The 17,220-nt window shown below is 41.1% G+C and overlaps 1 protein-coding gene across 2 annotated transcripts in view; it reads left to right on the forward strand.

The window, feature by feature from the left end:
• drc7 (dynein regulatory complex subunit 7) overlaps positions 1-17,220 on the forward strand; it is a 100,203-nt gene that overhangs the window by 54,394 nt on the left and 28,589 nt on the right. Inside the window, exons 10-12 of one of the 2 annotated variants that reach the window (XM_043698240.2) lie at positions 1,196-1,324; positions 3,882-4,010; positions 7,547-7,770. In XM_043698240.2, the coding sequence (XP_043554175.1) occupies positions 1,196-1,324; positions 3,882-4,010; positions 7,547-7,770 (482 nt within the window). The remainder of the gene's footprint in view (positions 1-1,195; positions 1,325-3,881; positions 4,011-7,546; positions 7,771-17,220) is intronic. The other variant, XM_087990142.1, reaches the window with a different exon arrangement.

Below are 17,220 nucleotides of genomic sequence, written 5' to 3' on the forward strand. Positions count from 1 at the left end.
ACCAAAGAACAGTATAGCACACTAACAGGCCCTTTGGCCCACCAAGTCTGCATTAACACATGATACCTTTCTAAATTAAAAAGCTTTTGAACTATGCAGTCCATATCCCTCTAGTCCCTGCCTAATCATATACTGGTCAAGATGCCTCTTAAATGTTGCTCTTGTGCCTCCCTCTATCATCTTCTCCAGCAGCACATTCCATACACTTACCACCCTTTGTGTTAAAAAAAAACTTGCCTCTCACATCTCTTTTAAACTTTTTCCCTTCTACTTTAAACCTATGTCCCCTAGCAATTGACATTTCTATCCTGGGAAAAAGATTTTGACTATCCACTCTATCCACACCTCGCATAATTTTGTAAACTTGAAGTTTGATGTTTTGAAGCTCCTGTTGCCTTGTAGGTAAGCGTGGCAGCCAGTTTGCAGACAGATAGGTCCAACAACCGTAAATGAGTTGATTGATCTATCATTTTGTGGGGGAAACTGATTGAAGGAGTAATGTCAGTGGGGACAGTAGGAAATACCTGAAAAATGCAGAGAAAGATGACAGCCACAAATAACCCTGTGTGAGTTGAGTTGATTACACTACTCAAAACATGGGTGGTTCAAGTATTTTCAAGTGGACTTAAGATACCTCATGGCACTCTTTATAGAAAAACAAGGAATTCTTTTCAGTTGTGCAAAAATTGCCATTGCACTCAAAAATACTGCAATGGCTGTAAAATGTGTTGAGATGTTTTATGGAGGTGAATAGTTGCAATATATTCAAGGTCGTTCCTCCTTCTTCTCTGCTCACTAGCCACCAACTCGCTCCCAAACTCTGAGGCTGAACTGTTCAGTTTGCAACCTCAGCATCATGTATGACTACACATGACACCATCATTTTAACCTTCTATTTCCACTCATTACCCAACTCTGACCTTGTCTCAACTCATCTGATGCTGAAATGTTCATCCATACCTTTGTTACCTCTGACTTGACCAATCCAAAATACACTTGGCTGATCTCCTATACTCTATTTTTGTAAATGTGAAGTAATACAAAAACCATGTTGTCTATGTCCTAATTTGAAGCAAGTTCCATTCACCCATTAGTATTATTCAAAGATCTCAAGTGTTCAGAACTTGAAAGCATGATCATAGAAAATTGGCCAGTCAATGAACAGGGACGCTCAGTGATTTTTGTGCTTCTTTAGACATTGAAACACGCTGTCCAAAAGGTGAGAAGATAATTCAGTATAAGAAGGCAAACTTAGAGAAGTATGCACCATACTTGAACATTGATGGGATGGTGAAGCGACTGATAGAATACGAGGACATTGAATGTAAGTTTTTATTTAGTTTTACATATTTATATCACCTTTGTTGCCTTTCGTTTCTGAAGGAATTCTGTCATGTCAGGGACAATTTAATGGATATTGGCAGTCTTCGTTGATCAGTCTTGTTGACCAAGGCTCTTATCTGAATGCTGGGAATAATGACACACTGTTCAAGTGTTAATGAGTTATCACAACCAAAGCCTTTTGGTCCTTATCCAGTATCCACACAAGTCATGAACTTTTCAGTAAAGTGTGGAGGAAGGTTGCTATATGACAACTAGCTGATCAGCAACAGACCTTCTGCCACCCTTAAACCTCAGTACTAAATTAGTAAAGGTGCAATGGATGCTGAGTTGTTCAAATTTTAAGCCCTTTTCAAGAATAAAGTAGCAAATCTCCATAATAAGACCCTGTCTGGCTGGGTTTTCTGTAGATTGATTAATGCTAAATATTTCAGCTCAGTCTGCTTGTTCGAGTTTTGTTTATTATACATATCAAGAAATCATGGATGTGTAGAACAAAGAGAAAGGGGCAAATTACAATTGGGCTGAGGGCAATGGAGGAATTCAATAAATTGTTAGAGGGAATATTCTCATAAATCAAATTAGAACGAAAGCAAGTTCAGAAGTTGAGAAATTTATGTACAAAATGTTAAACAAGTGCATAATTTAAGCTTTGAATCTGCAACTTTACCCATATGGGCATGGGTTATTTTACTGGTTTGCCTTCAGACATCCTCAGATGGCATGTGGGATCCTTGCCTTTTTAGCTAGAAGCATTATGCATAAAAACAAGACATTGATGAGATATCTTTATAAAGCACTGGTTAGGTCCCAGCTGGAGTATTGTGTTTAATTTTGGGCAATTACACTTAATTAAGGATGTCAGTCCTGAGGGAGGATAATAACAGAATTGTTTAAGTAAATTCAATAATTACTTTCAAAGGGGAGTTAGATTTGTATTGGAAGTATGGAAATTTCACATGGCTAAGGGGAAAGAGCAGAAGGGTGGGATAATTTGAATTGTGTTTTTAAAGATCAATCACAGATATGATGGGCAGAATGACTCCCATCTGTACGGTATTGTATTTTTACCTGTGTTTTGGTGTTTTCTTTTTCCACCCTAACAGTTGTAGTTATGTTGGTGCGTGCCCTTTTTCTGCTGTCCGGGCTGTGCAACCAAATAATCACAAACTGTTAATCATCACATTTCTGAATGTGTAATCGTGACACTAAGTGTTTCCCATTCAGCAATGTCAAGTGTTTCAGACGTGTTATGATTTATCTTGTACTGAAAGCTATAAGAATGCTGCTGTTTGTTTGATCATCATCCCATTAATTCCTTCTGGCAAGCAGGACAGATAAGCAACATGTAAAGGCAGCCCTCATTGACATTCAGAAGGTAATTGCATGAGCTAGAGTCTTAGAAATGTTCATGATTTGAAGGTGCCGGTGTTGGACTGGGGTGTACAAAGTTAAAAATCAAGCAACACCAGGTTAAAGTCCAACAGGTTTAACTGGAAGCACTAGCTTTCGGAGCGCCGCTCCTTCAATCACCTGATGATTTTTAACTTAGAAATGTTCAGCTTTTTCACATTAAAAAAAAACAGAGAGGAAATTGGCATAATTGGTTAAGTATTGTTCAACACATTGCAGTGACTACTGTGATTTATGTCCCTCAAATTTATTTTTCTGTACCATTTCTGTATGTCCTGCTGATGCATCTTTGTTCATCAGTATCTGGAACCTGGCATCAGTGAATCTCAATTTCTTCACTCTCTTCTCACAAGTGATCTCATTGTCTTGGTAATTAAATACTTCCTGCATATTGTACTTGAGGAACATGATAAGTGGGTCAAATAAGAGGAAGCAATTATGTTGTTCTGCGATCCCCTCTCTATAATGAATAGCAGTTTTTAAAAAAAATATAAAGTCCAAGCACCCTTGCAGATTAAACATCCTGTCGACATATGACATCAGAAGAATCAGACCTTCTTTTCTTTGGTATATGTTATCTCTTTGCTCTAGGCATTACACAATGAACTGAGTAAACTCTAGTGGTCTCTGTGATATTGTCAACAAAATTACACATGTCTAAAAAGTGGCCAATGTCACTGTAAAATAGGTAGTTTGTTTTAGATGTTCTTCTCTTTTATTTAAGAAACTTTGCACTAAAAAGTTGACTGAAAAAAATTAATAACATGTTTACACTAAACAGCTTGTTGAATATAAAGGCTCCCCATCACCTTCTTAAGGGTAATTTGGCATAGGTAAATGTTTGCCAGTGACATCCACCTCTCATTTACAAATAAAAATTACAGGTGAGAAAAGTCATTAGCTCCATTTTGGTTCTTCAACAGGATGCACATCTCCAATGGGATGGTATTCTATGAAGGAAACAGATTTAAAAGCCAGTTTTGTTGACGAAGAATGCTTGATAGAAGTCAGCATCCTATAGCTCTCTACTTACAAATAACCACGTGACGAACAATGAATAATAAAGGATAGAGTAGAAGGTAGAATAGCAGGAGATTCAAAATATTTGTTTTTAAAACCATTCACAGGTACTTCATTTGTGAAGGTGACAGAGTGGTACGCAAACAGAAAGGACATGCTGGAGAGAATTGAACGCAACATGAGAACTCGCACCATTACGGAACATTTTAAGAATGGCCGATATATGGCAGTTAAGAGTAAGAGCAATGGACCCTCTGTAAGAAGATTCTGATTGACTGGAAGGGGGTTTAACAAAACGTTCGATCACACTGAGGCTCCATACATCCCTTCTTGAATCAACTTCCCCCTAATTTTGTTTTGGGTGTTTGAACCTCTAAGCATCGCTAAGAGGGAACATTGCTGCAGACAATTAATCTTGATCTTGGCGAGACAGTACCTGCAGTGTTGCACACAGTTTTTGGGGTGGGGGGATGTAATAGGGTTGCCTATGAAAAGAGATTGAGGAGATTAGGCCCATATTCTCTGGAGTTGAAGAGACTAGGATGTGATCTCATTTGAGAATTCAAAATTCTTACAGAATATGTCAGGTTCATCACAGGAACTAAGCTCCCTATTTCTAAAACCAGGGGACAGAGTCTCAGAATAAGAGCGGGACATTTAAGACTGAGATTAGGAGAAATATATTTACTCAGAGCGTTGTGAATCTTTGGAATTCTTTCTGGAAGGTCAGTCATTGAGATTATTCAGGACAGGGATTGATAGATATTAAAGATATCAAAGGCTATGGGAACAGAAAGTGGCAGTGAAGTCAAACATCAGCTATGATATAGTTGAATCGTGGAGCAAGCTTGAGGTCCCACTTGGCCTAATTCTATTCCAATTCCCTAGCCTCCTGCGCCCTGACCATGCATTGGATGTGTGCTTTGCTGACTACCTGACACTATGTTCTGTCCACAAAAATTGACCCTGAGCTTCCAGATGCCTGTCACTTCAACACGCCACTGTATTCCCTGGTCAACACCTCTGTCTCAGGCTTGTGCACCAGCAAGGCTCAGCAAAAGCTAGAAGAACTGAATCTCATTTTCTGCTTGGGGACCCTGCAGCCTTCGGGATTCAATATTGAGTTCTCAATAAAAAAACTTTGGGCCTGAACACCTTTATCCATGTCCTTTGCCAATTCCCACACTGACACCCCCATGCCTTTAGCACAGCCAATCCATTTTCACCTTATAGTTCCATTATCAGCTGTTCTTTCTCCCTGGCTTACCATCATCCATCCCTTTGTTTCCCTAACTATCTTTTTCTCTCTCTCTCTGCTCTATCTCCACTTATCGGTGCCACTTTACCACCCTATTCATTGCCGTCTCCTCCGCATCACCTTGTATTTTCAGCATATTTACCACCTTTTCCTAACCACCATCAGTTCTGAAAAAGAGTCACTGGACCCAAAACATTAACTCTGCTTTTTCTTCACAAATGCTGTGAAACCGACTTGGTTTCTCCAATAATTTCTGTTTTTGCTTCAGATTTCCAGCATCTGCGATTCTTTATTTTATTTTACTACCATGATCACACCTGGCCTGGCATACATGTGACTCCAGTCCAACAGAGGCTGACCATTAACTGCTTTCTGATTAGATTACTTACAGTGTGGGAACAGGCCCTTTGACCCAACAAGTCCACACTGACCCACTGAAGGGCAACCCACTCAGACTCATTCCCCTACACCTAACCTACACATTTTTGGGCGGCGGGAGGAAACTGGAGCACCTGGAGGAAACCCACGCAGACACAGGGAGAACGTGCAAACTCCACACACACAGTCGCTGAGGCGGGAATTGAACCTGGGTCTTTGGCGCTGTGAGGCAGCAGTGCTAACCACTGTGCCACCATGCTGGGTAATTAAAGATTGGGAATTATTGTTGACCAAGCCAGCGATACCTCGCATCCCATGACCAAGAAAAAGACATTATTTTTGGTCTAAAATATCTAACGTATAGTGGCTAAAATGGAGAGAGTGAAATACTCAGTTACTCTCCATCTTTCGATTTATAGCACCTTGAGATTGCAATGCCTCTACCACAGAGCCTTGCAGGCTGGGGAGTTGCAGTAGGAATCTGGGAACTGCCTGGATTGACTGCGAGTAGAAGAAGAATCTAGCTTTAAGACCGATAAATTGGCTGTGCTTCATGTGCTGATTCACTGAAACCCTAAGCTGTTTAAAAATTAAGTAGGATGTTGTGCATGGGGTTTAGACTCTGCCTACCTCACTGCAGTGAGCTGTGTTTGATTTCAACCTAAACTGACAATGGGACGAAAATGCTTCAGCAATTCATCTAAAATGGGTTTGGTATTCGCACCCAGATGTAGCAGTTTAGATATGATATGTTAGTTAATTAGACAAATCCTATAGCTGTTCTGGAGAGTGGAGGACAGGGGCATGAACCCCTCTGGTTTACAAGCAGTGGAATGTTTATCCCTGGTGTTTTAAATTTTCTTTCTGGTAATCTTTGGTAGCAACCATCTTTGTTTTTCCAGCGGACTGATGTAAGGGAACTCCTTGTTTTCTAACAAGGAGATGGTGATTTGTTTCCTTGGATTTCTTCTTTCTCCCTCTCTCTTACCCCACCTACCCCTGTTGATATATCTTACTCTAGAGCCTTATTCTTAAACTGTGTCAATCAGCTATCCAAATCCCCTGGACCAATGACTACAGGCAGATCCTACTCAATGCTCCAGAATGACCATTATACCCTTCCCTGCTACACCCGAGGATTAGCTTTACACTCTTTCTAAGAACAAAATCTTCTTACTTTCCCAAATAATACTCTCTTAAGTTGTTGACTCTAGTTCAGTGAGGCATTGAGAACTCATGATTCTTCCCTTTTGTTTCCTTATGCAAGAAATTTTAAAAATTACTTATTGCTCTAATAGCAGCCAATTGAAATCTCACGCTGCACAGTGAATACTAGGAAAGTTCAATTTTTATAGAGATCCCAATTTCTAACAAATGGTAAGATATTCCATTTCCTAACAATAATACCCCTTACAAAACACTTCAAAGAGAAAAAAACATAATTAGGAAAATTTAGCATTCAGTACATAGATAATAGTTATGAGTTAAATGTCATTAATCATAGATGCTCTGCTTCCTCTTCCTTTGCCATTATCCTCTCAGATTTTTAAAATTACAACTTGGCTCATTGTCTCCTGGGTTAACTTTACTGCAGCCTCTTTACTGCAGTAATGCTGTTTGGAAAAATTGAGCTATTGGCTCCTTGCAATACAGTTCAATTAACTCAACTTATCTTTTAATCACTCAAGTTGTCAGGATGTTCAGCAAGAAGTTATTCAACTTTGGTGAAGGGGAGGCGCAAGACAAGTGATGTGAACATAGGCATTTCTCCAACACATTGTCAAGATAGAGGTCAGAGGTGCAAAGGTCAGAAGGCAGCCTTGCCTGTATGCCTGATTCCAGCTAACTCCTGATCCCACTCAGGTTGTTAATTACAAGCTGAGGTCAGCTGAGGCTGCAGTGCTTTTCATGACAGAGTAGCCTGTTATCACGTGCTACCTAAGTTGATCATCATTTCTGGGGAGATAGTGATTTGAGGGTTGTCATTAGTTGTAAAACTAAGCACAGAAAATGAAAGAAGGGAATTATTGGGACTCTAGATAATGAAGTAGTGAAATGCTTTGGATCACTTTAAACTTCGATTTGTGAGCAGTCTGTCAGTGTCACTCATTGTACAGCTCTTTCCTGGTGTTGCAGGGCACATATATCGATCGTCTGAACCAGAGACTGATAGGACTTTGAAGTACAACAGCAGGTTACGTGTGGATGGACTGGTGAGCAGAGTGGAAACACCTGCAGAGATGACAGAGAAATTCAAGAACAGGCCAGATTTCCTCATTTACAGACAAACAATATTTACCAAACGAATGAGGAAAGTGAGGCTCCCTGGAGTTTTTCATTTAAATTATCGCACCATATTGGTGAGTAGTCCAGTTTATTCCCTGCTCCCTCTTCTTTATTTTCCCAATTTGCTGCACCTCCTGCAAGAGCTATTACTTATGTGAGATTTTGGCACTTTGTACGAGAGCTAACATTTCAAGAGTGAATCTGAAACAGTCAACTTGGAGTGATGGGGGAGTCACCATAAGCTGAAACTGTGAAGGTTGATTGGACAGTTAGGAGCGAAAGGTTCCTCAAACACATTGTAATCAGTGTTACTACTCACACCATTGTTCTCCAAGTCCTGAGATTAAAGCCAGGGGTCGTGACTGCCTAGTAGGGTCACGGCATAAGATTTTATTAGTGTCAGGGGTCCAAGGCAGCACTGGCTGCTGCAGAGCTCAGACTGACAGCTGTGAGGCTCCTTCAAGCCCTTGAGTAATATTCTTTGTGGGCATGGCCAGATTTTTGACTCCTGATTGCACCTGAAAGAAAAAGTCTTTTCGTTGAAGAACTGTAATTTATATAATTCCCGCCATGCTGAAAATCCCTTCTCACCCCATGCTTAGCAGTTGAAGCTAATTTCTTCCCCACCACTCAAGAGCTATGTTATTATTTTATATGATAAATGTGTGTAGCCAGTGCAATGCACCCTGGTTATTGGCTGATATCACAATTTACTAGGGCTGTGGAAAGATTTGTGGTGCTGGAAAAGCACAGCAGGTCAGGCAGCATTCGAGGAGCAGGAGAATCGACATTTTGGGCAAAAGCGCCTCATTCCTGTTGAAGGACTTTAGCCGGAATCATCGATTCTCCTGCTCTTCGGATGCTGCCCGACATGCTGTGCTTTACCAGCACCACACTCTCGACTCCAGCATCTGCAGTCCTCACTTTCGCCAATAGAAAGATTTACTGCACAACTTCAAGGGTAGTGCATTGTGAGTGTAAAGTGATGAGAGTAAATTTTAAAAGTGAATCTGTGAGGGAATCCAAGATGGCGGCGACCCAGTAAGACTGAGTCTATAGTGCTCCTCCCAAGACTTCGGCACAATGGGTCACCTACCCCCTACAAGCTCACCAAATCATTTATAAATCATTTATAATAGTTTAGTAACTCAATTAGTTGTATAATATTACATTTAAGCAACTTTATCCTAAGTTAAAATGACTAAAGGGAAGGGAGCCCGCAGCTCTCAGCAAGCAGGAACCCCTCCCCCACACTCTCCAGCTGCAGCAGAGGCGTCCACAGCCGCCCCGGGGGACTTACCAACAGTAGCAAGCCTTGCAGAAATGCTTTCCAAGCTTGACTCGAAGATCGATGCCTTTATCGTCGAATCCAGAAATCGTTGGGAGTCGCTCTCGGCCGTGCTGCAGAAGCACGACCGTGAAATTGAAGAAATTCAACGCCGAGTCGGAGGGGCGGAGTTAAAGGCCGCGACCTCCGAGACAACCGCTCAATCGGCCGTGGATCAGGTCCGGACTCTCGAGCAGCGAGTCCGGACCTTGGAAAATCATATTGACGACCTCGATAATCGAGGTCGTCGAAAAAATATTCGTTTGCTGGGCCTTCCCGAACGGGAAGAGGAAGGCCAACTTACAGCATTCCTGGAGCAGTGGCTGCCACAACTTTTAAATCTGCAAGCTGGATCAGGCCAGGTAAGGGTGGAATAGGCCTACCGGGTAGCAATACGCGGGCCCGGCTCGAACCAGCGCCCACGCCCGGTCCTGTTCCGGCTGCAGAGCTACAGGGAGAGGCAGATACTCCTAGAAGCCTCTAGAAATCTCGGAAAAGACCCCCAAGCTATGATCTACAAAGGATCCAAGATCATGCTATTTCAGGACTTTTCCCCGGCTCTGGTTCGAAAGAGGAAGGCATTCGACGAGGCGAAGAAGCGTTTAAGGGACTTAAATGTTCAGTACTCCTTACGCTACCCAGCGATGTTACGTTTTAACCATGAAGGATCCGTATATAACTTTGGATCACCAGAAAAGGCTAAGGAATTCTTGGACTCTCTTAGATAAACTGTAGGACATAATGGATGTTGGTCTGCCTTTCCCCCCCCCCCCCCCCGCTTTGGTTTATATCCCCTCCCTTTTTTTTTCTTACCTTACTGCTTAATATTATCATGGGGGGTGGGGAGAGGGATTTGATTTTCTCCCCCCCCCCCCTTGGAGTTGTTTTCTGTTATTATTTTATGTATATATGAGGGATGTATGTATATGTGTGTGTGTGTGTATGTATGTATATATATATATATGTGTGTGTGTATGTGTATGTATATATATGTATATATATATAAGCTGGGGGATTTGGTTAATGTTGGTGGGGGTAGGTGGTTACCTTATTCGATTTTACCTCTGTCTTTAGGAGCGGGGTTGTTTTTCCCTTCGTTATTTTGTATTATCATATTTAATTATTATTTGTTGAACTGGTAATTTTATAGTTATATGTTTATATATGGTATTAACATTACCAAATATACCCAGGTGTTGGTATGGGTGGGGGTGGGGTGCTCACTGTTAACTCTAGCTTTGTATTATATTTGAATTTTCCTCATTTTATTGAGGAGTGCCTGGGTCAAGGGTGGGGCATTGGTTGGGAGAGGATATGAGGGATTTTTGGAGAGGAAGTGATGCCCCCTGGGAACAAGGGGGAAAGTCTCCACTTAGATACATTTTATATTTTTTTTATTTAGAAATAGTTTTTTACTGTATTATTAAAGAGGCTTTATTTTTGTAAATTTTACATGTTCCATGCTCGGGATGTTCTGGATAGGGTTCCCCCTCCCGAGGGGTCTCGGATTGGCCCAGAGGATTATGGTTGATCAATCGGTTAAGTGGTGCACCTGGAATGTCAAGGGGAGTAATTCGCCACTTAAAAGGAAGAAAATATTATCAAATCTTAAGAAGGAAAGAGTTGATATAGCTCTCCTACAGGAGACACACCTGTCAGATAAAGAACACTTGAAATTACGACAGGGCGGATTTGATCAGGCCTTTTTTTCTTCTTTTAGCTCAAAAAGCAGGGGAGTTGTTATTCTTGTTCGGAAGAATTTCCCTTTCAAAATCCTAAAGCAGATAAAAGATGAATCTGGACGGTATATCTTGATTAAAGCCCTCATAAATGGAGAGGAATATGGGATTTTAAATTTGTACTGCCCCCCGGCACACCCCTTTAAATTTATAACGGAAGCCTTTTCAAAATTGATGGCTTTTGATGCCCGTCATATAATTATAGGGGGAGACTTTAATTGTATTATGGATCCGGAAATAGACAGGATTCCTAAGAGTACTGCAGGAGTATCTCCCAGATCTAGACAATTGATGGATCTGAACAAAGAATTAGGATTAGTAGATGTATGGAGATGTCTTCATCCACAGGGCAGAGATTTTTCTTTCTACTCTAATCCACATAAATGTCATACCAGAATTGATATGTTTTTTGCCCCCTCGATTTTTTAAAATTCCATATCATCCTGTAAAATAGGTAATATAGCAATTTCTGACCACGCTGCTGTATATATGGAAACTAAGGCGAGGAACAGTGGGACATCCCCTCGGCATTGGCATATGGACCCCTTCTTAATGAAAGATAGTAAATTTGTAAAGTACTTCTCTCAAGAATTTAAAACTTTTTTAGAAATTAATTCAGGTACAGCTAGCAACCCGTCAATGATGTGGGAGACCATCAAAGCTTACACGCGAGGCTTGATCATCTCCTACTCAGCGACCCAGAAGAAATTAAAGGGAGAACAACAGCGTCTGCTTGAAGCCCGCTTAAAAGCGGCTGAAACAGCATACACTGATAGACCTTCTATTATTAAATTGCAAAGGATTACAGCTCTTAGGACAGCTCTAAATACTACACTTACTCAAACGGCTAAGAGGGAAATATTATTTGCAAAGCAAAGGTTATATGAATATGGCGACAAACCAGGTAGATACTTAGCATTTCTTGCAAAGAAAAAAAAGGCCCCTCAGACTATTATGTCTATCAAGGAAAGTACGGGTATTTTGACTCATGACCATAAAAAGATTAATGCGACCTTTAGAGAATTCTATTCTGAGTTATATAAATCACAGGATTGTGAAGATAGGACGAAGAGGATGCAGTCATTTTTTAAAAATTTGACTTTTCCAGACCTAACTCCGGAACAAGTATCGGTCCTAAATGCTCCTCTTACACCCCAAGAAATAGTTGATGCAATTAGGCACCTTCAAAATGGTAAGGCACCGGGCCCAGATGGCTTTCAAGCTGAATTCTATAAAGAATTTACAGAAATACTGGTTGGTCCACTTATGGACATGTATAACTATGCATATAGTCAGGGCTGCCTCCCGCCTTCGCTGAAAGAGGCAAATATCTCTCTTATCCTTAAAAAAGGAAAGGACCCAGAAGATTGTACATCATACAGACCAATATCCTTGCTAAATGTAGATTTTAAAATCCTCTCTAAAACGTTAGCACTGAGATTAGAAAGGATACTGCCACATATTATAAAGGAGGATCAGACGGGGTTTATTAAGGGCCGTAGATCATCTAATAATGTTAGAAGGGCTCTGAATATGATTCAAGCTTGTCATCAGGGAAAGATACCAGGAGTAGTGGTTTCATTAGACGCGGAAAAGGCATTTGATAGGGTCGAATGGTCATATTTGTTTTACACATTGGAGAGGTTTGGTGTTGGACAGGTGTTTACCAAATGGATCTCAACATTGTATAGTGATCCCAAAGCAGTTGTGGTTACCAATGGATTCGGCTCGGATAGCTTCAGTGTGGGTAGGGGCTGCCGTCAGGGATGTCCCCTCTCGCCATTGTTATTCATGCTAATAATTGAACCACTAGCAGAAGCTATACGAGCTGATCCTAATATAGTGGCCCCAAGGATTGGTACAGGTAAACATAAAATTACCCTTTATGCAGATGATGTTCTTCTATTCCTCAGTAACCCTTTGATGTCCATACCTCGCTTAATCCAAGTTATTAATACATTTAGTGCATTCTCAGGCTATAAAATTAATTTTTCAAAATCGGAGGCTATGCCAATGGGTGGCCTTGCTGTGATACCCCGCTTAGCGGACGGTTCCCTTTTTCCCTTTCGCTGGTCCCTGGAGGGTTTCTTATATTTAGGCATTTTTATTACTCCAGTATTTGGTCAGTTGTATAAGGCTAATTTTGTGTATTTATTGGAAAGGATAAGGCAGGACCTCCAGCGATGGGGAGACCTGCCAATTTCCTGGTTGGGTAGAATAGCATTAATCAAAATGAATATCCTGCCCCGTCTCCTATATCCTATGAGAATGCTTCCGGTGATGCTGCCGAGGACGGCTTTATGTAAATTATACGGCTGGCTGAGTTCCTTTATCTGGAATCATAGGCGGCCCCTCATTAAGCTGAAGAAGCTACAGCTTCCACAGGAAGGGGTGGATTGGACTTCCCAGATTTTAGGAAATATCAATTAAGTTCCCTATTAAGTTACATAGCTGATTGGGTCTTGTCTGATCCACAATCAATCTGGTTGGACATCGAGGCTTCTCAAGTAAAATACCCACTTATTAACCTTTTATTCTCAGACAAGAGGAAAATCATTACAGATCACTGTAAAAACCCTATAATACTGAATACAATCAAGGCTTGGAATATAATGCGGCAAAATGAGGGTAATTCACATAAAACATCCCCCTATGCACCGATAGTGGGAGCATGGGGATTCCAACCGGGGTTAACAGATGCCACTTTTAAACTCTGGAGATCCAGGGGTATCTCATGTCTCGGGGATTTATTTAAAGATGGGGTCCTGATGTCTTTCGGACAGCTGCGTCAGAAATTCGGATTACCCAATAGAGACCTCTTTCGATACTTCCAAATTCGAGATTATATACAGAAGAAGACTACGTTATTAGATAGTTTTTATAAATCCGATAGAGAATGTAGTGTCCTACGACCAGTGGGGGTATCTTCCGTCAGTAATATTTATCATTTACTACATGATGAAGTATCGGGAGATATGGATAATCTGCTTAAAACATGGGATCAGGATCTGGGACTAGAAATCTCCACAGAAACGTGGAATGATATCTGGGAAAATGCTAGAAGAATTACTATCTGTAACAGAACCCAGGCTATCCAGCTGAAGATACTTCATAGGGCCCATATAGCACCGGTTCGATTGGCAAAATTTAAGGCAGGAGCATCTCCAATGTGTCCTAAATGCAAAATAGAGGTGGGCACTCTTGTACATTGCTTATGGACCTGTCATAAGATCCGTAGATATTGGACTAAAGTAGCAAGTACCCTGACAGAAATTTTAGGAACGGAAATAAAAGTGGACCCCGTATCTCTCCTCTTGGGCTTTTCGAACTTTCCCTCCCTGGACACGTACGGGAAGAGACTATTTTCTATTCTTTCTTTCTGTGCAAGGAAAAATATTTTGATGAACTGGGTGGCGGAGGGCCCCCCTGGACCTTCAAATTGGCACAGACTAATTATGGAATGTATTCCCCTTGATTTCCTTACAAATATGGTGCACCGAAAGACCGAATTATTTTATAAAATATGGCAGCCCTTTTTGAATTACATAAATACAGATATTTCGGCTATCCTAACAAGGGCTTTTATATAATTGAGACTACAGACCTGGCTGGTCCGCGGCCCCTCGGGGGAGGAATCCCGCACGAATACGGGTTTTATCATATCTGATGCTAACACATCCCGAGCATGTCAGAGACTTAAATATACACCCTGGTTAGTTGTAGGTTAGATTAGTAGATAGTTGAGTTTTGTTTGTTTGTTTTTTTTTCTTTTCGGTTTTTTTTTGTTGTTTTGTTTTTTTTTTGTCAAATTTTGGCTATTGTATATTTGAGCTAATTGTATATCAATGTTTATATCTGAGAGTTTTGTTTATTTTTGTAAACTTGTAAAAATGTTAAATTTCTAATAAAAATATCTATTAAAAAAAAAGTGAATCTGTGCTTTGAAACTATCGTGGTTGATGGACATTGAAACTTTGGTGGTTGACACAGAAAGCACTAAAGTTTCCTGATGGTGTCTTAGTGTAAGATGCAGAGAGGGAAAGGCATCTTTATTTGTAAACCCAAGTCCAACATCTGAAGAATGTGGCAACTGTAAGTGAGCAACTGACCTGAGACTTTATGATGTTACCTGACTTGAGCCATTCAGCACTTGAATGTAACAACAGAAAATGCTGGAGAAACTCAGCAGGTCTGGCAGCATCTGTGGAGAGAGAAACAGTTGATTTTCCAAGTCTGATATAACTCTTCTTCAGAATTGGAAGCAGGCACATTCAGCTTCCAAGGTTATTACTTGATGTCTAAATTCTACTAAGGTGGACCTGCTTACTGTTAATGCTCCAGTCATTACAAGGAGGCAAGGTCCTTCCAGAGTGGTTCTGAGGAAGAGTCGCTGGACCTGAAACAGTAACTCTGGTATCTTTCCACAGATGCTGCCCAGACCTGCTGAGCTTCCAGCAATTTCGTTTTTTTCCATCCAGAATAGAATGGGCAAAGCTGACCAGTGATGCTTGTCAGCATCTCTTCCAGAAACAACCAACAGCAAAGAAGCTCAAGTCTAGGGGGCAGATTCCTAGATGATGACAAGCCCCTAGAATCTAGCCCACAGCTGCCATCTTGACGATGGTCACACCTTCTACAAACCGAGGCACAAAAGTTGCCAAATAATCCAGAGGTACCCGTCCCATTGGCAACCAGTGAAACATGACCTACTCGACTGTGTTCTTACTTCCCTCAGGGCTGTTTTCAGCTACTACAAGACCTTAATGCAGATTGCTTTATACCGCCAAACAAATCCTGTCAATTGTGACTTCAGAGGGGCATCACAAATGATGAAATGTCTCCTTAAATGCCCTGTACTACCAGAGTCATATAGGTATGAAAGCCTGAGCTAGCACCTTTGTAGAACCATGGCAAGGCAAAGTGGAGCAACATGTCAGGAAGAAGAAATACATTAGGGAGCACGCCTGCAGAATTCAATCCCGCCCCTGTCTGGGAACTGAGCTGGGTTGGCTATCACAACCGCAATGACATGAGGCAACAAACAGCTGATGGTATCCAAAATGCTTTCTCAAAATACAGGGCAGAAAAGATTTCTGAAACATTTTTTTAATGAATGCCATGAGCCCTGGTATAGTGGGGTTGTACGGTTGGCTCTAAGTCAGAAAGTGCTGTGTTCAAGTCGCATCCAGACATTCCAGTGCAGTACTGTCAGTTAAAAAGTAAATCAAGGTACCCAAAAGAAATTCAGCAGATCTCTGGCAACATCTGTGCTGAGAAAATAGACTTACCTTTTTGAGTCCAGTGACCCTTTTTCAGAACTATAAGTTGACTTGAAATGTTAACTCTGCTTTCTCTCCATAGGTGCTGCCTGAACTGCTGGGTTTCTCCAGCACATTCTGCTTTCATCATCCACAGTCTTTGTTGTATTAAGGTTGATCAAGGCTTTGTCTAACCGCCCAGGTGAACTAAAGGAACCCAATTACACTATTTTATAGAAGAACTAGACAAGCATCTCCTCACTGCTATTTCGGGCTCTTTTTGTATGCAAATTTGTTCCACCTCACTGGAATATCATGTTAGAAATCAAGCCCCAATATTCCCAAGTCAAAACAAAAACTAAAGGTTTGCAAAGTATGCAAAGTGCCCAGTTTACCAACCTTTTGACAAAATTTGGACCTGATTTTTGTATTGAACAAACATTGCTATTTATTAGAAGTAAATGGATTCTATCTACAGATAAACAGTTATGAGCTGTCGTTGTACGACTTTGCTAATAAAATCTCTGATCCCGTTACAAACTCACCTACAGAAACAAACAAATGCACACACACAGAGACACACACAGACAAACGCACACATAGACACACATACACACAGAGACACACAAACAGACGGACACCAAACACAGACACACACACACAGACAAACAGACAGATAGACACACACGCGCACACACACACAGAGTCACAGACACAGACGCACACATGGAGATACACACAAAGACACACACGCACACACACACACAGGCATGCACAGACACACACACAGACACATGCACACACAGACTTAGGCACACACAGACACAAACACACACACAGACAGACATGCAAGCACACTCACATGCACATAGACACCCATGTATACCTACACACACACACACACAGCCACAGGAAAAAAAAGTCATGAGTGTTATGGGCAGAGGGAAAGACTGAGAAGGCAATTTGGTGATTCTTGAGATGATTGTTATGATTCTTATCCTGGTCAAAATGCTACTTCTCAGTTGTCCTTCTCCGGATGCTTTCACTGGAATCACAGAGTGGCTGGCTCACTGATAAAAGATATCTGACTAGCCGATTTAAAATCATGGCTGACAGCAACTGCTGAAGGAAATATTAATTCAGACTTAAATTGACTTTTACTCAGAGAACAGACAGCTCCTGTGCTAGTGGAGATCTGAT

The sequence above is a fragment of the Chiloscyllium plagiosum genome, unplaced genomic scaffold (genome assembly GCF_037043375.1).
Source record: "Chiloscyllium plagiosum isolate Xiang-an unplaced genomic scaffold, Cpla_swu_hap1 HiC_scaffold_8, whole genome shotgun sequence".
Classification (NCBI taxonomy): domain Eukaryota; kingdom Metazoa; phylum Chordata; class Chondrichthyes; order Orectolobiformes; family Hemiscylliidae; genus Chiloscyllium; species Chiloscyllium plagiosum.